The 21839-nt window shown below is 38.3% G+C and overlaps 1 protein-coding gene across 5 annotated transcripts in view; it reads right to left on the reverse strand.

Annotated features, from left to right (window-relative positions):
* LOC122559665 (dedicator of cytokinesis protein 4-like) overlaps positions 1-21839 on the reverse strand; it is a 456397-nt gene that overhangs the window by 337648 nt on the left and 96910 nt on the right. For all 5 annotated transcript variants that reach the window (XM_043709518.1, XM_043709520.1, XM_043709517.1 and 2 more), the window contains exons 2-4: positions 7249-7332; positions 3406-3446; positions 2425-2480 (exon numbers count right to left, since the gene is read on the reverse strand). In XM_043709518.1, coding sequence (XP_043565453.1) covers positions 2425-2480; positions 3406-3446; positions 7249-7332 — 181 coding nt within the window. The remainder of the gene's footprint in view (positions 1-2424; positions 2481-3405; positions 3447-7248; positions 7333-21839) is intronic.

Here is a 21839-nt window from a genome sequence, read left to right on the forward strand (position 1 = left end):
AAAGAGAGAGAGAGAGAGAGAGAGAGAGAGAGAGAGAGAGAGAGGAGAGAGAGAGAGAGGAGAGAGAGAGAGAGAGAGATCAGTCATTATGCTGAAAGTACTTGGATCCAAAACCCTAGATGAAGGACTACATGCAGAAATGTTCTGGGACTAAATTCATTGACCTCCACAACCACAGTGATCTTTTTTTCTAGTCTGTAAAGAATTTCACCGTGACCGATTTAAATTTTGATTTTATTTTGCCGTACTCAGTCAAATGCTTTCATGTCAAAGACAATTACTTATGCTTCCTCTCTGTAATTCAGCTGTTTTGTTTGTTTATATTTTAATTAATGTTGCAATGAGGTTAGAAGCTGAAATGACCCCGGCAGAACCCAAACTGAGTGTCAGTAGGTAGTTTATTGCGAAGCAATACTGTTTGACAGCACTGTTGATGATAACTTTGCTGATGACTGACAGTAGACTGGTTGACAAGTATTTGGCTGGGTTGGATTTGTTTCGCCTTTTGTGTGGCTGCCCAATTTTCCACATTGTTGGGTAGATGCCAGTGTTGTCACTCTGCTGGAACAGCTTGGCTAGGAGGCGCGGCAAGTTCTGCAGCACCAGTCGTCACTCTAAATTGCCAAAGTGTTATCAGGGCCCTTGACTTTGTAGTTTCCAGCTGTTTCTTGACATCATGTGAGAGAACTGAAGGCTGGCATCTGTGATCCTGCAAACCGCCGGGACAGGCCAAGATGGATCATCCTTTTGTCTGAAGACAGGAGCAAATGCTTCAGCCTCGTCTTTTTGCTAACCTGCTGGGTTATTTGTAGTCTCCTACTTCTCTGTTTAATTGTCCACTACATTCATGACTGGGTGTGGCTAGACTACAAATCTTCAGCATGATCACTTAGCCCTGTTTATTGCATGCCTTGATAACCCCAAAGGGGAGGAAATTCAAGATTTGTGCAGAAAGTTAAAGCTGAACTATGCTCTCACCAGCAAAGTATTTAAGTTTAGTTCCAGAAACATCAGATTTAAATGCAGTATTTCTGATCCTCAAACTATCAGAGGATTAAGGAGGTCACATTAAGGACTGTCATTGTTTGCATTTGTGTTTTAACCTTTCAAACTCCAATTAGGGATCATGTAGCCAATTAACTATTTAGTTTCATGTTTTATCATCCAAGTGGCAAGAATCCAAAGTGAAACAAAAATGCAAAATCAACAGCATCAAAAGGGCTTCGACTAAAAGCATAAAAGACTTAGTTATGAAGATGTGTGTTATCTAAAATATCATTGAATGGACATATAGATATACATATTTCTTGAACCTTGTGAAAAAGATGCTTTTCAAACCAAAAGATGCAGCTACAGCAGCAATAACATTGCATTTGTAAGGAAGAATTTGCTTAGTCAAAGACAGAGTCTAAAGCACTTTCTGAGCAAGGCCGATCCTCCAGCAGGTAGGCATTAAAAAAAGCCTGGTTTGAACACACGTTCAGAGAAAGTGCGAGAGCAGCAACAATCTTGGTCCTCTCCTTCATCCTTTGAAATCCCTCTCAAGAGTGGAAGGTGGCATCATGACAAATGGAGGGCTCTTCAAGGAAAAGTCTGAAACTGCACAATTGTTTCCAGACAAAAAAAAATTCAACCAGACATAACTTATCCAGAAGATAACCACAGTGCCAATCACTATTGGAGCAATTGACTTTGGCTGCAGACTAGAATTTGAAGAATCTAAATCATTTTTTTCAGAATTTTATTTTACCTTTGACTTCCTCTATCCTTTTAGAAATGTTTAAGGTCTGCATGGTTAAGTAACTCCATATTAATAACTCATGGAATTAGCAATATCACCTTCCTTTTTCAGTTCAATCTTTTTTATGTTAGTGGATGAGAAGGACATGAAAATAAATCAGTCACTGGGTTGTAACATATACAAAGGTTCCAAAATATACATGATTACTGACAAGGAGGGATTGGATGAGGTGGAAATGGAATTCATGTGCCACATTCTTTGTTGAGGGCAAGTCATTCAGTGGATAAGAGAATGCAATTGTCAACCACACTATGTGCACATAGCACTTGGATGGAGAAGGAAAATGCAACTGTTATTCCTGCTCATCATATTTATCGTTTTCAGAAATCCTCAGAAGAAAATAATTTTCAGGACATATCATTTCTCTCAAATGTTATTCATGAAAGCCTCCAGTTGGCAGCTCATTTGATCACAAATGGGAACAATTACAGATTATGGAGAATATTTTGTCCTGTTATGTAGAACAAATATTTCTTCCCGCATGGATCCGTGATAATGGTAATTATTGTAGCAATTCAGTATAAAGACTGTGCAAATCAATATTTTATGAACAACCCTAATGCTATTTGGGTAGCCAATATAGCAAACAGTCTTTTCTATTATTATTTTGACATTGAACTTACCCTTTGTTTTTGACATTTGCATTTTTCAAGTGAATGTAGGTAGCTGGGAAAATTCCCTATGAGAGTAAAACAAAACATTTTATGTTTGAAGCATCTTTCTTACTTCTAGAACATAAAATTCATTATTCAGAACCATATGTTACAACAAGGGGCACTTAACACAACTTGGAACATAAACCATAATTGGCTACTTTTGGATTATCACTAATGATAATGAATGCATGATGGGTCAAATTAACAATTTTTCTGCTCAGTACTAAAGAGTAGTGTGCATTCAGCTTATAACATGACACCTGTGCAAATTTCTTTTTTGAATAGCCAACTTCATTTGGTGGAGAATTAACATCATGGACTAGACGACTAAGACACAGTAATCTCATCAGTGACAGCGAAAACAAATTGGCTGGCATACAAAGCAGGGAGCAGTAAATTAAACTCACTTTTAATTGTAAACTTTCAAAAATCTGTTTTAAGTATCAGTGTTATTTTAAACAAAACATTGGCCAATTGTCAAAGGACACAAGTTTATTTTTTACATTGGAAAAGCATTAGAAAGTCAGGAGATTGGGTGGCACGGTGGCTGAGTAGACAGCACTGCTGTTTCACAATGCCACGGACCAAGGTTCAATTCTAGCCTTGGGTGACTGTTTGTTCTCTCAGTGTCTGTGTGGGTTTTTTGCCAGATGCTCCCGCTCCCCCACTCCCACCCCTATTCCAAAGATATACAGCTTAGGTAGATTGGGCATGCTAAATTACCCTGTCATGGCGACGGATGTGCAGGCTAGGTGGGTTAGCCATGGTAAATGCAGGATTACTGGGATAGGGTAGGGGGTTGGGATGTTCTTTGGAGTAATGGTGCAGACATGATGGGCTGAATTCCTCTTCCTATACTACAGGGATTCTATAATTATGAACTGTTGCAAAAAGAAAGCACTCAGTACAATCCAGGTACAAAAATGAAAAACATTCTAATATACATACCTTAATACTTGGACTTTTTAAAACAAATCCTCTGTACCAGCCTAAATAAAAACAAAGAAAAGATATGTTAAAGTTCCTGCATTAAACTGTTTCACAGCAGTGGTGAAAGGTACCTCAAAGAGAGTGACAAAGTGCTGCAGGAAACTGGCATCGGGATGCGCCTATTATGGGACCCCCCTTGAGTCTGCAAAGCCACAATTTGATGCTCTTCTTTGTAAATTCATGTCTCATAATTTGCACACAACATTCATGGACATATGCTACAGCAACCACCAGGGTGGCAGGTATATGACTAAACAGGAAATTGAAACAATGATATCAGCGTGATGTCTTGAAAATGACAGCATGCCTTTTCCCTGATCATGCAAACAGGATCTAAATGCACCACACAAAGGTTTTATTAGTCTGAAGATAAGATAAGGTGCCATCATTGTTTATTTGTTAGTTTCGTAAACAAAAATTCCCCCCCCCCCCCCCCCCCCCAAGTTTTCTTATTTCAATCTGCCTTTTACCATCATTCTTTCTTTCTCTGTACCTGAATTGACATGGAATTCACCCAAACAAATTTACACTTCCTTTAGAGTCATTGAACCATTAATCTTTCAATTCCTCAATCTGCTGGCTTGGATTACACATAATTGCTTGCCCGATTCACTCGCACAGGAAGGCAGCAATATAGTGGCAATGTCACTGGGAATGTCAATTTTTCTAGGATTCCAGAGCCCCAGACTAATGTTGTTTGGGCATGGGTTCAAATCCCACCAAAGGCAGATGGTGAAACTTAAATTTAATTAAAATCTGTACTCAAGGGTAACCATGTAACTACTGCCTATTGTTGTAAAGCCCATGTGATTCACTAATCTTACCTTCTTTACCTGGCCTGGTCTACATGTGACGCTACTTGCTACAAAAAAAATACATCTGCTAACTGATTTCCATCATTGCACTGTTGTCAGCATACACTTTAAACAAGCAGTCACATGAAACACAGTCAAGGTTAGACAGGGAAGGAGAAAACTAATTAGATTGTGTTCACAGAAAATTATGAGCCTGTGGTTGAATTATGAGTACACGTCAATGTAAGATACCACGGCTTGAAGATATTACTTGGTTGTGTTGTACCGTTTGTGCAAAACTAGCTAAGTAAGTGAAAAAGGGAATTTTTGCAATCTCTTCCACTAGGTTGAAAACCATCATGCCAGAGGACACCTATACTCTCAACACTGGCCAAACTGCCACATTGAAATATATCCTTGAATTTAGTCTATTTGCACTCTTTTGAGAAAACTCAAAAACACTTTACAGGTGAAACACTACAATCAAATCATTTCAAAAATGTTCGACATTTTAAAATTTTTCTAAGAACTGGATGCCCAACAAGTAGTTTTCCATTGTTATTTAAAATAATTTGCAGTTACATGCAATCAGCTTTCTCTTATGTAGTGAACCCCAGTTTGTAAATATTCAATTTATGTAATTCTTCTATTTTTACATGTATCAAAAAAATACCAAATTAAACATCAAATAGAATTCAATAAATACATTCAATAAGTTAATAATTAAATATAATCAAGGAAGATTTCTTGAATGGGGAAGCTATTGACAATGAAACAAAGATATTTAAATTTATATAGCACTTTTAACATAATGTACCACCCACTTTGGTACTTGGCAAATTTTGAGATTGTCTCAGTCAGTATATCTTGAAGATAGCATGTGATATCATCACCACATAACATCATGTGACCAGATTAGAAGGTTTCATATCTTGTCTTACCACAGATCACTTCAAGCATGACAGTCTACTAGAAGCACGTTTTTCTGTTGCTCTTAATAACTTAATATTAGCACAGAGATTTCTGTGCTCGAAGGCGGCAATATTTGTACATAACAGACTTGCCTGAATTGTTCCATACCACGATACCCATAGCCAGCTACTTACGTTACAGGAGATAATATTACATCGCCTCATCAGGTAAAAAAAATCATTGGAGGCAAACTCAAATGTAGGAGCACTATAAAATTAGAGTTATCAAGCCACACGAAGAGATTGTAGGACAGTTGATGGAAAAGTTGTGTCAAAGAGTTAAATTCTAAGGAACATCTTAAAGGAGGAAAGGTGTTAGAGGGTGAGAAATTCAGATTTTGGGGCTTTGACAGTAGCCACAAATGACAGACTGATTTCCATTGGGAATATTCAAGGGTCTGCAATCAGTGCTCAGATATCTCAGAGGATTGTGGAATTAGTGGGGGTGGGGCAGGGAGACCGAGAGAGACAGGGGACAAGGCTATGGAGAAACACGAAGATAATGAAAATGTTAAAATTGATTGGGTGACTTAACTAGGATCTAATGTTAATCAATGACTACAAGGCTGATAGGTGAATGGGATTGGTGTAAGATGCTGCCTGACCTGCTGTGCTGTTCCAGCAATAAAGTTTCAACTTTGATAGGTGAATGGGATTGGTGTAAATGCAGCCAGATTTCCTCATTTGTGCCTTTTATTTAAAAAATAAGACACAGGCAGAAGTTTTGACCAATTGAGGAGGCAAAATCTGACAGACTGGCTAGCATTTTGATTTCAAAAGGAAACCGAGCCATCGGTGAGGGTTCAGTCACAAATGAAATGGTGTAGTGACAGTCAGTTGACACAATAGAGGTCAAAGATGAACGGTGGCACAGACATCTGGTTTGAAGATTAACCAAAAGGTCAAATATGAGAGCATGGCTGTGTACAGTGTGGTTTTGGGCCAGGAAGACTGCCAGGGCGAGGATGAAATCAGCATGTAGGGAACCTGGCAGAGACTGGAACCAATGGTTTTGCTTCTTCTGAACCTTTAATTGAAGGAGTTTTCTGCTGAACAGAGTACTGGATGTCAGACAGAGTTTGATAACTTAGAGCGAAGTTGCAGATGTCAATATACTGAATGAAACAGATGCTGTATTTTCAGATTACAGTATATTCTTGAAATGAAACTGTTAGCAACAAGCTTTAAAAACTAAGATTGCACAGAAAAAGTAAACTTCAATGGAATTTAATCGTGTTCCAGGAAACACAATACCATTAATCAGTAGAAGAAAACATTCTTGACATATTGACCTGGAGTTTGCATTTTTTTTAGTGCAATTTACCAAAATTAGTCATCCCACATAAAAGATACAGGAATTCCAACCGCAAAACAAACAGAATAAAATAAGCTCCTAAATCCTTTTGTGCTGATGCCAGTCCCCTCTCAAAACCAGCAATGGTCCCAGATTTAATTGATCACTGTGGAAAGTTCCTGCTAATTGTGCCAAACGCAAGGCTTTGAAGATGCTTGTGTTTAGGCACAAGGATATTAATGGGCATCTGTTATAAAGTTGAAGTATTAAACATTACCTACTTTCCTCAGAGAGCGAAAACACCAAATAAAATGTTTTTTTTGTTTTAAAATGCAATTTCAGTTCTTTAGAATCATGTTACTTACAGCCAGTAAACAAGGGACAGTGAATAAAAATTTTTATTTCTTCGAACAAATCTATTTTCACTTGTATTATTAAACCTACTCAAATATTTAAATAAACATTACTGAAAGTTTAAAACAATATCTTTGTATTCTGAATTGATGTTGATTCTTGCACAATCTCAGTCTACAATTTACAAATGTTTGAGCAGAAATCTGACTGAAACAAAATCCCTTTGGGCAACTTTGAGGATGATTTGCATTGGATTACCGACTGCAGCCATAGCTGAATTTTTTTTTTTTTAAATCAATTGTATATTCAGACATATTTGCGGATACTGGTGGAGGCAAAGTCTAATCTACCAGAGTTTCCAGAAGAGGATGTTTACTGAAAAACTCACCATCACATTTTTCCAGTATCTGAACTGTGTCTCCCACCTCCAATGGTAAGCCATAAGGAACTGTTCCTCGAAAACCAGATATCACTGTAAAGAGAGAAGTTGAAATACTTGTTAATTACAGGTAAACATTAATATCTGTAAAGTATACTTCAATGAAATTGTAAGAGTGATGGGTTTTCATACAGTGGAAGCATTCATATACCATAATTAAACAGAATTTAACATGAACATACTTCAGAAATATACATGTTGATCAGCTATATGAATGAAACATTTATCTTCATATCTGGATGACCTTAAATAAGTTCAACTGCATTGTGCAATGTGAATTAGATTGAAAATTTATTAATAGAAAATTTCAGAACTACTCAACACGGCTGGCAACATCTATGGAGGGTAGGTCTTGCCTTACAAGTCTTATTGAAGCATTTGTTCTTCAAGCCATGGGTCAGTCAGATAGAGGAAGCATTTGTCAAATTTTGGTTTGAATACTGCAATTAGTTATTTGTTTTCCAAAACAGATAGAGACCATTATTCCAGTCTTTTCTTCTGTACCTTCTGATTTCTCAGATTTTAATAAAGTTTTACCCCCGATATCATCTCCTAGTTTGGATTTGAGAATTGGTGACAATGTAGCTCAGAAAAAATTCTCAAGCATGAAAGTATCAAATAATCATTTTTACAGCAATCTCTGTTAATAGATTGCCTGATTATTAGATTGCTTTTTGTGGGACCTTGCTGTCCAGAAATTAGTCCCTACAGTAATTGCATTTCAGAAGGATTCAAAATTAAAACACTTTGGGGCAGACTGAAGTTGTAAACTATGCAATATCAATTTCATTCTTCCTCTTAGCAATAATAAAGATAGTAATTATTTATGTAATTTTCTTCCATTGATTGAGATGTTTTCAGTGATAAAATCTTGACCTAAGTTTTTCAAAACTTGATTAAGAATCATTGTCACAGGAATTATAAATGATTACTGTCAGCATTGTCACTCAGGACAAAGAATTGTACAGCATCTGGCATGAAATTATAACACAACAGGTAAATAAAGATGGAAATAAACAGCACTTTGATTCTGAAGTCATGTTCCTTATTTCCCACTATTCCAAGGGGAATGTGCACTCTCAAGACAAACTCACCAATTGATGGATCTCAAAATGTATTTCAATTAAATAACCTATAAAGTATTGCAAGGGTGCAGTTCATTATGATCATTCCTCTGTGGAACTTGATCTACCTTTGTCAAAAATACTAATTTTATGCTCCTCCAAAAGGTGCACATTTTCTGTATGAAAATCATATTATTACAACAACTTAGCCTTGTTCATTTTTATTTCTAAAAGGCTGTTTTTGCATTTCCCAGCATGCTACACAAATCAGGACTGTTTTGTAATTAAAAGGCTTAAAAGACTTAGGCTTTGAGACTTTTTCAGAGAAATTGAAAGCAAGCATGTGACCTGTATTGAAGTCCAGCTGACAAGTAGCAAATGGTTTGATTGTTAGAGATTAAAAGCAGCCCTGATTGCTTTACTGGGAAAAGGGTGCAAGGTGTTTACTCTTGGAGACAGTGGCAGCAGTCTATGTGCTAACAGTAGATAAACTGAGTCTCAGAAATCACAGAAAAGTACTGAGAATGTCAGGTTGTAAACATGATATTTTAAACTGTCAATTACTTTCAAGATAAAAAAGAAAGTTAGATTCTCAGGGATACCTGGTCAGCATTTCTTCCTGGACACAAGGCCTATGTGATTAAGACTTTCATATAGTCAGATTTTCAAGGGAGAACGGTCTAAGGACCTGAGAGTAAGACTTTTGAATCACCACAAATAAAAGTAGGTAGTAGTTCAAGCTCAGATTGAAAAATACCAAATTTCTGAAGAGTTAAAGCAAGCCTGGAAGATTCTTGTACAAGAATCAGCACTGGGGATAAAAATCTCACTGTAAAAGACAGTTCTGAGATTAAAAGATGTCAAAATAAAGAGAACAAAAGAAAACCACCAGGAGCCAAGGATCACCATTATTTGGTACTGGGAGAATTGAATGCCTACTTAAAGGAAGTTATAAAGTATATCCAAGAAGTGCACTTTCAAGTTTGGGAAAAGAAAAAGGGACTGGTCTGCTGTGAAGAATGTAAAGTATATGTTGCTGAGAGTGTTTAGTTAGTTGTGTTTTTAGTCTTTTGAGATTTTGGTAAACCTTGTTACATGATTATTTCAGTTAATTTGACGTTATTCTTAAAATACTTAACTGCCTTTATACAGATTATAAGTACATAAAATTATAACAGAATGTGCAATGTAAGCCAATGATATTAAAACAATAATTAAGATTATTCTAACTGGACTTGAAACATTAATGGTCACTCTCTCCACTCCAGTTTCTCCAGCACTTGGTTTTATTTCACATTTCCAGTGTCTGCACTGTTGCAGATGATACAATTTCTAAAGCGGGAAAACATATGGTTTCTACACAACCACAGCATATCATGTTATTTCTCAATCTTGAGATCAGCATTATCCTGGAGGACTTCAATCTTGGGTCAAAGTTCAACGCCTCAGCCAAGAACCGCAATTTTATAATTAAATGTATTTCAGCTACTGAAACGTCAAGTCTCCTGCTTCTTTGATGCTATCTGACCGGATGTGCCTTTCCAGAAAATATAGTTATCCAAAATAGAAAATTCAGATTTTCTGACCATGGCTCTGCCAGTTCTATGGAATTATTCAAAGATAGAAAATCAAAATCAGTATAAATCATGAGCGTTTTTCCTCTTGTTACATATAGGTCTGGAAGAATCTGAAAAAGGGTCAAGAATTGTATGCGTACAGTAAGCAGAATCACTTATAACAATGTCATGAAGACTGGGTGAGAATAAAGTCGGGTCGAATGGGAGACAGACCCAAGGTTATGTACTCCCAGCTGTCTTTGAAATAAAGCACAAAATTCTACTAAACTGTAAATTGCTACAAAGATGCAATAAACTACACCTTGCCTACTCTACGGAATTCTTCTAGTTAACCTACACACAGAAGCCATTCTCTTACATAAAAGAGATTGCAGGAATCTGAAAGCATATTAACAAACACAATTATAAATTTTCCTAAACACATACAGAATCACAGAAAAAAAAAATTGGGGAAAATTTTCCAAGCAGTGGCAATCTGCTCTATCTTGTTAATGTGAAGAGCGAACTCCACATCGCTGGCAGGAGATTCTGATGACAGCTCCTGCACAAACGTGGAGGATACCTTCAACTTATCTATGTCCTTGTAGTGGAGGATAGTCAGAGGAAGGCAAAAGCCCCTTTCTTTCATGGCAGTATTTGGTGTATTCTGTGACTAATGACAAGTACACTGTAAAGTCATTTGGCAGAATATGCCTCATCACCAGGACTTTCCAACAAGCACTGAGACATCGCTTGGCTGATGAGAGCTTTCTTGTACACCTAGTCTGTCTGCACTATTGCACATTGCCCTCAAAGTAGCTGTGGAAGGGATAGAGACAATCACAGATCCCCTTTTAGGATGTGCCTTTGCAAAGGAAGTCCGAAGAAAGATGCAGTGGTTTTTTTCCAGATTAATTCCGAGCAGCTCTGTGACGCAGAGCACTGTAACATAGAGCTCTATGCTTTATGGCCTATTTTCTGGGACTCACACATAAACCAACATCGACTGCACCTGGAGGACCATCAATTCTGTGAAAGGCACTCTTCAGTCTGCCCAAAACTTGCTCTTACAGTGTAAAAAGTTTACCCTGACCAAAAGTTGCAGACAAGCACATTCCAACTTCCAAGAATGCCTGCTGAGGTATACACGAAAGGTTGGAATAGCTGTACCCAAGGTGCAGTGGAGAAAGAGCACTATCAGGTCTTTCTGCCAAAGTTAATTGGGGCTCTATTCAGTTATTGCACCCTCCTGGTGGCTCAGATGTATGTAAATATAAGCTTGCATAAATAAAAGATGTCTTTGGTTTGTTTGGACAAAGTCAAACTTCAATGTTTATTGGTTTCTTTGATGGGTTACTGAACAGAACCAAACAGTATTTGTGACTGAGTAGATAAAGATATGTCTATGTATAAATTATAGTTTTGAAATAAAAAAGCATCATAAACATCCACTTTGATAGTTCCTGTGAAAAAAATAAGTATGAAAGTTAAAAGGGATGTTAGGTAACTAGGGTATCAAGTGAGTCGCATGCCACATAAGTGAAAGGATACCTCAGAATGGTAAGGAGGTTATGTGTTCTTGTGGGGAAGTGGGGGGGGGGGGGTGGGACCGGGTGGTAGTTATCTGGTCTTGGGTTCACAAGTGGTGATGTAAGGTCCAGTAGTGGGGTATATGTGGGAGAATTGTCTATTAGAATCTTCATTTTCTTGGGCAATTTCCTTGTAGTCTGCTATGTAGGGGGTTCTGTATGGTCCCAATGTGTTCCCTGCAGAAACTGGAATATGAGGCCAGAGAACTCAAAAGTTTATCAATCAGCAATACTTTCATCATTGAAATTGAGGGCAACACACCAGTAGAGAATGTCTTCATTCTGAGCTCAGACTTTAAAAAATGCATTTAGTTAAAATTGTCACAAAAATAATTACAAACCTCCTACATCATTAAGATGTTTCAATTCACTGAGTAACCCTGCCCTAAGAGGAAACAATTATCATGAAAATAAACATGTTGGTCTTGACAAGATTGATCTCCTGCCCTGAAGTCACACAAAACAGTTTTACTGAGCTTTGCTGATGGCAGATATCAATATTGAGTCGATTAAAGATATGATTGGCTAAGGTTAAGTAAAAATCAAGGTTATACACACAACAAATAAAAAAATGAGCGAATACGTTAGATCTGTTTCTCATTTACACATTTTAAACTGAACACAGAATCACAGAAGCATTCACATTAGAGAAGTGGTACTGACGACATGTTAACCACAAAAACCACAATCACATAATTCTGCTACCACCACACTGTAAATTCAAAACGGTACCATTCAGAATTCTGTTTTGCACACACTTTCCCCCTCACTCATCACCTCACTCTTGGTACCCCAACATACCTCTAATCTTGACTCCAGATTTCTATGATACCACTTTGCAACAATCAAACCTTTGCTGGGATTGCAAAGCATCAATGTACCTCAAAATCAATATTTTAACCAAGTGTCGTATCAACTGGACCAGCCACATAAGTACTCTGGTTACTGGCGCTGTAACTTGCAGCAAGTAAATCACCACTAGATTTCCCACAACCTCCCTGCACTTAAAAGGTACAGGGTCAGGAGTGAAAGAGTGTACTTATCACTTGCCTCCTAGATGTAGTTAAATCATCTCAAACATGATTTTCCCAAAAGCATTACTGCTTCATCCACTCACCTTAAAAAAAACTACTCCCTCTACCGTTAGCATACCTTCCTCCAATGTGGTCTAACTATCAGGTCTGATTTCACTTTGTATTGACTGCCACCAGGAAGGAGGACAGGACAGGAGAGTAGGTGCACAAGATCACCAACACACTTGCACATATAAAAGTTGTAACTGCATTGTCATGTCACATCCCATCCCATCCCGACCTGGACATGAATTTCCATTTGCTATTTCTTGCAGAGTAAACATCTGGAATTCCCGACCTAACAATACTGTGGGAGCACCCATCTCACTCAACTGCAGCAGTACAAGGCGGCCTATTATCACCACCTCAATAGCAAGGAATAAATGCTGGCCTTGCCAGTGATATTCATATTTCAAGAACTAATAGAAATCATATGTTAATTATACATAAAATCCAAACTTCATAAATACATAGTTTGTCACTTACAGTAAAATCAAAATATTCAGTTTGTACAATTACATTTCCTCCTCTTGAGCACATACTTATAGTAAAAGGGGTTAAGGCTAATTCTGATATGCTAATAAGACAATACACATCACACAAAGAGATGTAATGTCTTATCTTTGTCTTGCAGCCTCATGGTAAGATGAAGCCACCGTGAGATTTTCTTAAATAAAGTTAATGGTTCCCTTGCCATCGACTCCAAACTTAACTCACATCATACAAGGCCAAGAATATTGTAATAAAGACATCAAAAGTTAAAAATGACTAAAACTGGTATAAAATAATAGTTTAGAGGATCCATTGCTAGAAACTTCAGAAAATACATTTGAATTTGATAAGACCATCCAGAATAACCTCTGACTCCATCAAGTCATTCAAACTTATATGAAATATTCACAATTTTTTTTAACAGTCAATCACAGGATGTGGGTGTCATTGGCTGGACCAGCATTTGTTGCCCAGAGGGCAGTTAAGAGTCAACCACATTGCTGTGGGTCTGGAGTCGATTTCCTTCCCTAAAAGGACATTCATGAACCAGATGGGATTTTCTTAAAATCGACAATGATTTCATGGTCGTCATTAAATGTTTAATTCCAGATTCTTCACTGAATTAAAATTCCATCATCTGATATGGCCAAATTTGAACTCAGGTCCTCAGAACATTAGCTGAGTTTCTCAATTAATAGTCTCGTGATAATACCACTGGCCATTGATAAAAATTAAAATGTTAGAAAGTGATTTCTCCTAATTTTCGGTTATGGGTGACTGAGGCATGACTTTCCCATGCTAGTTGTAAATGAGGTGCGTAACACAAGAATTTTCTTTCCCTAACTGCAAGTGTGACTACAAGCAACTCTAATGTTGAGCTGGACTCCACTACACCGTAACGTTGTTCTGTGCCTCTATAAGGAGGGAGAGTTGTTAAGTGTGGTTAAAGAAACAGTGTGGCTTCTAGAACATAGCAGGGAAATTCTTTGAGTTTACTCAGATTGCACCTGCATTTGGAATTGCACATTCCCCAATACCTTTAACATTGCTCAATGCAAGACACTCCATCACTCAACCTGCAGCACTCCTTGACATCATTCCTGACACTATTTATACCACAACTCACCCACAGAAAATCTTCCAGTCATGCCACCCATACACAAACACCCAAACTTGTATCTTCTCAGGTTATGGCAGCCATATCAACCAAACACAGTCACACATGCTCATTCTATCCTCTCTCATGTGGCCCAAAACAGGAAGGACAGCCAAAGACTGGAAGAGAATTGATGATCAGCATTGGCTCAGCACACTGCAGGGAATGGTCATAGAATCATTGGGAACAACGAAGCAGAGCCAACAGGGCCTGGCATTGATGAGGTAGTCTGGGATGGTCATAATTTGCTGCTTCATATACCTTCCTTAGCATCTAGCATCCCTCACAACCCATCCTTGCCCTTATGCTTTTGAGATTTCAGACAGAGTCTTGATTTGCTGACAGCCAGCCACAACAGCTTCATGGGGAAGGACTAAACTAACATCTACCAACACATGACCTGACCCTCTCAACCGCCATTGCTGGCACTGCACGGACTTTGAGCGAGCTGCAGCCAGGATGTTGGAATCACCTTGTAGAGACCATAACCTTAGTCTGTAAGAAATAGAAACACAAATATGCTATATGGCCCCTCAAGCCTGCTCAGTGAGTCAACTGAATTTTGGCTTGATCAGACACTTCACCTTCACTTTCCTGCCCTTTCACCATAACCCTCGATTCTCCTACTGAACAAGAATCTACCTCAGCTTTCAATATACAAGACAAATCTACCCCCATGGCTCTCTGTGACAAAGAGTTCTAAAGACACTCAACCCTCAGAAGAAATTCCTCTTTATCTCAGTCTTAATTAGGCACCCCTGTATATCCTTTGGCACTAGACTCTTTCATAAGGGGAACATCCTCTCAGCATTTGAACTGTCAAGAATTCTATGTTTCAAAGAGATCACCCCTCTCCTTCTAAATTCCAATGAGTGGACTCCCAACCTGTTTAACCATTGCTGATAAGACCATACCAGGGATCATCATAGTGACCATTCACTGAACTGCCTTAATGAAATATCTTTCCTTAAAAAAGGAGGCCGAACTCAATATATTCCAGATGTGCACCTTGTACAGTTACAGTAAGACTTCCCTATTCTTATACTCCAACCCCTTTGAAACAAGAACCCACTTTCCATGAGCCTTCCTGACTACCTGCTGTACCTGTGTGCTAACTTTCTGTGTTTCATGCATAAGAAAGGGAAGCCACATGCTGTTCTCCCACAGGGAACCTAAGTGACAACTGTGTTAGGGCAGATTATCAAAGCACTGCTAATAATGTACACAGACACGTGATGTATTGGTAACTGTATCATCTTCTCCACTCACTGTTCCAGAACATGAAGGCTGACAGCACCATGGCAAAGAGCATCATATAAAGCATAGTGTCCATCTTTTCCACCATGGTATCTCCCCTCACTCAGATACTGCTTATGGTTGGGAGTGTTTAACCTTTCTTTTTACGACGCAGCACCCTCCTCAGATGTGATGACTGAGCCCCCATAACTGTAATGTTGTGGTGGATGCAGCATCCAATCACGGACATGGATATGATGCAAGCAAAGAAATCTTGGCTTTAGTAGACCAATGGCTTTCATGGAAAATGTTTCAAACCTTGTGTGGTGACATGGTAGATGCCAATCATCAGGTAATTGTGTTATTGGTAGGGCTTGTTGCCTTACAGCTCTCCTGGATGTGCAAATGGTGGTATGCTTTGGGGCTGCCTTAAGATACAACAATACAGAATACTAATCCTGATGCAATTCTTGGTTTAGATTCATAGTGCTACTACAGGTGATGCTATGCAAATTAATGTGCTAAATAGCTTTTAAACTGCCCTACACATGCATCAATGAATTTTCCCCATAAATAATACATAGAAGTAATCCTCCTGATAGCTCGTGGTCTTTTGTGACATTCATTTCTCTGAAATGCAAAATCTCAATATATTAATTATTAAATGTGTTAAGCTAGCAAAAGGAGTTCAATGTACGATGTCAAGAAAAACACAACCAAGTTAGTTGTTCTCAGCTGTCCAATTATAAAGCTAGCTTCAAACTAAAAGTTTGATAATGTAAATATAGAAGATGGAGAACAAAAGGCATAGATGATGTCATATGTTTTAAAGAAGGGAAAATATAGAGATTGATGCAATCTAAGTAGTGGAAAAGGATGAGGCAAGGAGTAGGTAATTTCCCATTTTGTAGGAAATATACTATACACTTCTGCATCATTCAAACCATTCCCACATCATTAATCATTTTGTAAAGTTGATATTAAAAGTCAAATCAATTTAATAGTAAGAAATCAAAGAAAGATATCTGAAGTTTTAAAGGCCTTATAAATTATCCAAGGAACTCAAAAGCAAAATGGTTCCTTCAATAACAATTGGCAAGCTTTACATTTTCGTGATCAAGTAGCAACTTGAACAATTTTTACATCATGACAACAAATCCTTGAAAATATTCCCCACTACACATTATGGGACTAAAGGATTTTTTTTTCCCATCAAAACACAAACTGAACACACAAGGTCACTGCCTCTCCGTACATCTGACTGGTAGCCTATGAAAGCTCATTCATGTTGGCAACTTGAACCAACCAAGCTGACACATTACTGTGCAACATACATTAACCACCTGCCCTGCAGCTGATAAAACATTTTCTGCCCATACAAACCATCTATTTTCAAATTTATTTTGTTGAACAGTGGTTGCATCAGTGCAAAACATTTCCATAAGATACAGGTGTAGCTTAGGATAATGCAAAATGTACGGACATGGTACAACATTCTGATTAAAAAATTGTCATAAACAATAGATAAGGGGATTGAGCTTACAGGTACCTGTGTGCTTACAAGCCCCATGTCCTAGATTTTACTAAAATAACTCACGGGTCAGCGCTATTTAATGTATTGCCTGTATTGGAATCACACAATTCCATGAATTTTTAATACTTTCTACACTCATCCTATCAGGCCTGACCCGGTTACTCCTTCAAACATGATTATGCTTTTGTGCGCAGGGTTATGAAATGGTATATTTTATATTCAATGTAATATTTTACAGAGCCATGACCAGAGACTTGAAGTCATAGTCTATATTTGCAAGTGTGGTTTTACTTCATTAATTGCAATTTCACTCTTTGGAGGTTATTTTCCTAATTAGTTCCAAATTAGACAAATCATTCCACATTTTCTCTTGTACAGTTCAGTGCTTTCCTTGATTTTTGTTCCTGTTCCTTTTATTTTGCCCATACTTAGATAGCATGAAAAATGTCTGAGATTTTGGAATGAAGATGGGGCTGACAGGGATCACATGACAATGCAATGCCTAATGTGTTTAACGTGTTCAAATGATGCTCAATGTCAGTTGGCCCTCAATTCAGCATACTCACTGCTACATTTCACACCAAGTGGAAAATGATTAATATATCCAGATGCCCAAATGAGCATGGAATCACAGAATCCCTACAGTGTGGAAGAGGCCATTCGGCCCATTGAGTCTGCACTGATCTTCCAAAGCATTTCGAAACCCAAAGCCCAACACCAACAACCACCTCTCCTCGCACACCCCTCACCCTACCTCCCCGCACCTCCCCCCCTCCACCCCACCAACCCCCATCTCCATAACTGTGCATTTACCATGACTAACCTACCCAGCCTACAGGGTAATTTCGCACGGCCAATTCATCTAACCTGTACATCTACATTGTCTACAGGAGTAGTGCCAGAAGGCTGGAGGATAGCAAATGTTGTCCCCTTGTTCAAGAACGGGAGTAGAGACAATCCTGGTAATTATAGACCAGCGAGCCTTACTTCGTTTGTGGGTAAAATGTTGGAAAAGATTATAAGAGATTTTCGAGATTTATAATCATCTCGAAAGGAATAAGTTGATTCGGGATAGTCAACACCGTTTTGTGAAGGGCAAGTCATGCTTCACTAACTTTAAGTTCTTTGAGAAGATGACCAAACAGGTCGATGAGGGAAAAGCGATTGACATTGTGTATATGGATTTCAGATAAGTTTTTGATAAAGTTCCCCATGGTAGGCTATTGCACAAACTACAGAGGCATGAGATTGACGGTGATTTAGCATTTTGGATCACAAATTTGCTAGTGGAAAGACGACAGAGGGTGGTGGTTGATGGGAAATGGTCATCCTCAAGTTCAGTTACTAGTTGTGTACTACAAGGATCTGTTTTGGGGCCACTGCTGATGGTCATATTTATAAATGACCTGGACGAGGACATAGAAGGATGGGTTAGCAAATTTGTGGACGACACGAGGGTCGGTGGAGTTGTGGATAGTGCCAAACGATGTTGCAGGTTACAGAGGGACATAGATAGACTGCAGAGCTGGACTGAGAGGTGGCAAATGGAGTTTAATGTGGAAAAGTGTGAGGTAATTCACTTTGGAAGGAGCAACAGGAATACAGGGTACTGGGCTAATTGTAAGATTCTTGGTCATGCAGATGAGCTGAGAGATCGCAGTGTCTATGAACATAGATCCCTCAAAGTTGCCACCCAGGTTGATAGGGTTGTTAAAAGGCATGTGGTGTGTTAGCTTTTGTGATAGAGGGATTGAGGTTCGGAGCCATGAGGTCATATTGCAGCTGTACAAAAACCTGGTGCAGCCGCACTTAGAGAATTGTGTACATTGCTGGTCACTGCATTATGGGAAGGATGTGGAAGCTTTGGAAAGGGTTCAGAGAAGATTTACTGGAATGTTGCCTGGTATAGAGGGAAGGTCTTATGAGAAAAGGCTGAGGGACTTGAGGCTGTTTTCGTTAGACAGAATGTTGAGAGGTGACTTAATTGAGACATACAAGATAATCAGAGTGTTAGATAGGGTGGACAGTGAGAGCCTTTCTCCTCGGGTAGTGATGGCTGGCACAAGGGGACATAGGTTTAAACTGATGGGTGATAGATATAGGACAGATGTCAGTGGTAGTTTCTTTACTCAGAGTAATAGAGGGGTGGAACGCCCTGCATACAACAGTAGTAGACTTGCCAACTTCAAGACCATTTAAATGGTCATTGGATAAATACATGGATGAAAATGGAATAGTCTAGGTTAAATGGGCTTCAGATTGGTTTCACAGGTCGTCACAACATCAAAGGCGGAAGGGCCTGTACTGCGCTGTAATGTTCTATGTTTCTATCTTTGGACTGTGAGAGGAAACCGGAGCACCTCAAGGAAACCCATACAGAGTCAGGCAGAATGTGCAAACTTGACACAGACAGTGACCCAAGGCTGGAATGGAACCCAAGCCCTTGGCGCTGTGAGACTGCAGTGCTAACAACTATGCCACTGTGCTGCCCCTAATGGTGTGGCACCCATGAATTGCACATGTGGCAAATCTGCACAAATACAGCATCTAACATAATTTAACTTCTATTGTATATGCATGCCAAGGGCTTCATCAAAAAGGTTCACTTCATTACAAATACAATATTCTATTTCCAGAAAAAGGACTCAAACTCACGAGTACGTCAAGAATGAATTTGAATTGTGAAGTACTGATTTATCTGTGAGAACGCTAGAGAGCAATTAGTCACATGTTTTTAACATTAATCCCGCAAAATATTCTGAACTAAATAAACATTTCAAAATGTAATTCACAAATAACTTTAATTATTCATCTCAAAATTGCACCTTGTTACTAATCATACAAAATTTCTGAGAAGGAAAGTCACAGTGGCCCCTTTGCAAGAAAAAGGTAAATGCACTCCTGGTCAGAAAGGTACAAATCTGAAAGCAACTTTAAATTGACAGTTATGTCCACCTATAGTTCACATTTATCAGTTTTTTGCAGTTTTTCCCAGTTCCCTATTACCATGCAGTGATCCATTTTAGTGTTTTTCATAAAGACAGGAGACAAAAATGAAGAGGAGCCACCAGTTTCATTCCACAAAAGCACTCACGTTGTCATAACTTTATAAAATGTTATGATCCATGAAATATAACTGCTGTCTGCAAAACTCTGTCTGCAAGTTTCCTTATGTTTGTACTTGGTGCTTAAAACTGTCTGCATCTTCTTTCAATGGCTCAGCCAGCCAAAATGATGATTATCTCAGACATATCAATCATCAGGAGATCAAGTTCAATGCCTACTTTTTTCCTAGTCATTGCATATATTCAATAGTTAACTTTTATATGCCAGGACAGATGGAACACAGGATATCATTGAAATGATGTTAATATTAGCTGTTGTGCAACTGAGACCAAATAGCCTATCAACATACAAAAATCATTGAGACAATGTACCAAATGGAATTCAGTACCTGTTAAACTCTCTCAACAAGGAGTCAAAATAGATCCATAAATGTTGTTTTCTAATCTATTATACAATCTGTAATGATTGAAACGGAATACTTTCATGAAAATTCTTTAATTGCCAACAGCAAATAACAAATAGAAAATAAAGTACTCTGCAGAGTTAAGGATCCAAAGAGGATCAAAGGCCGAGTGAGGAAACAAGAATTTTGAATCAGGTTATAGCTAAAGATATATTGGCACTTCAAGCAGGGCAATCAAAACTCTATAAACCAATCTGGAATTCGATTCACAAAACGGAATATCATGTGGTGAGTAATGTGAGCACACAGGTGAGTAGCAATACAACATTCAAGGATCTTCAAGACAAGTGTAATTAGAGAAATGGTAGCACTTTCCAGACTTTTGGAATTATGGACAGGCTTGTCATGCTGCTTTCAAAACAGACTGAAAATAAGCACAAAATAGGTCGACGTTGACACGTGTTAATGAGACTGAAGCCAAGGTAAGGTTGGTGTCGTTTTTTTTTTATTATTTCTCAGAATTGAGCACTGCTGGCACTTATTGCTCATCCCTTACTACCTATTCAAGGGCAGTTATGAGCCAGTTACAACTGAGTTACTTGCTACCTCATTTCAACCATGTGGCTCAGTTTGCAGTGATTGTAGCCAAACCAGCTAACAATTGGTTGGATTGCCTCCTGTGAAGAAGAGTAGTGAACCAGATGATTTCTAATGATAATTGAGGCGATTTTTGATTATTAAATGAGACAAGCATTTTATTCCAGATTTATTATTAATTGAATTTGAATTCATGCAGGTGAAATTTGAAGGGAACAATGGTCCAATAAGCTTCAATCTGCAATTTGAGAGGGAGAGAGTACAATCAGAAGTGACAATATTTCTGTTGAATAAAGGAAATTATGGAGCTATGAGGGAGGAGCTGGCCAAAGTTCAATGGTGCAATACCTTAGCAGGGATGACAGTGGAGGAACAATGGCGGATATTTCTGTGTATAATGCAGAAGTTGCAGGATCAGTTCATTCCAAAAAGGAAGATAGATATTAGGAGGAGGCATGGGTGGCCATGGCTGACGAGGGAAGTCAAGAAACATATAAAGTTAAAAGAGACATAGCAAAGATAAGTGGGAAAACGGAGGACTGGGAAGCTTTTAAAGAACAACAGAGGATTACTAAGAAGGAAATACGCAGAAAAAAAAAATGAGGTACGAAGGTAAACTGGCCAATAATGTAAAGGAGGATAGTAAAAGTTTTTTTAGGTATGTGAAAGGCAAAAAAATGGTGAAGACTAAAATTGGGTGCTTGAAGACAGAAACAGGGGAATATATTACGGGGAACAAAGAAATGGCAGAAGAATTGAATTGGTACTTCAGAT

Source organism: Chiloscyllium plagiosum, chromosome 19, assembly GCF_004010195.1.
Source record: "Chiloscyllium plagiosum isolate BGI_BamShark_2017 chromosome 19, ASM401019v2, whole genome shotgun sequence".
NCBI classification, from domain to species: Eukaryota; Metazoa; Chordata; class Chondrichthyes; order Orectolobiformes; family Hemiscylliidae; genus Chiloscyllium; species Chiloscyllium plagiosum.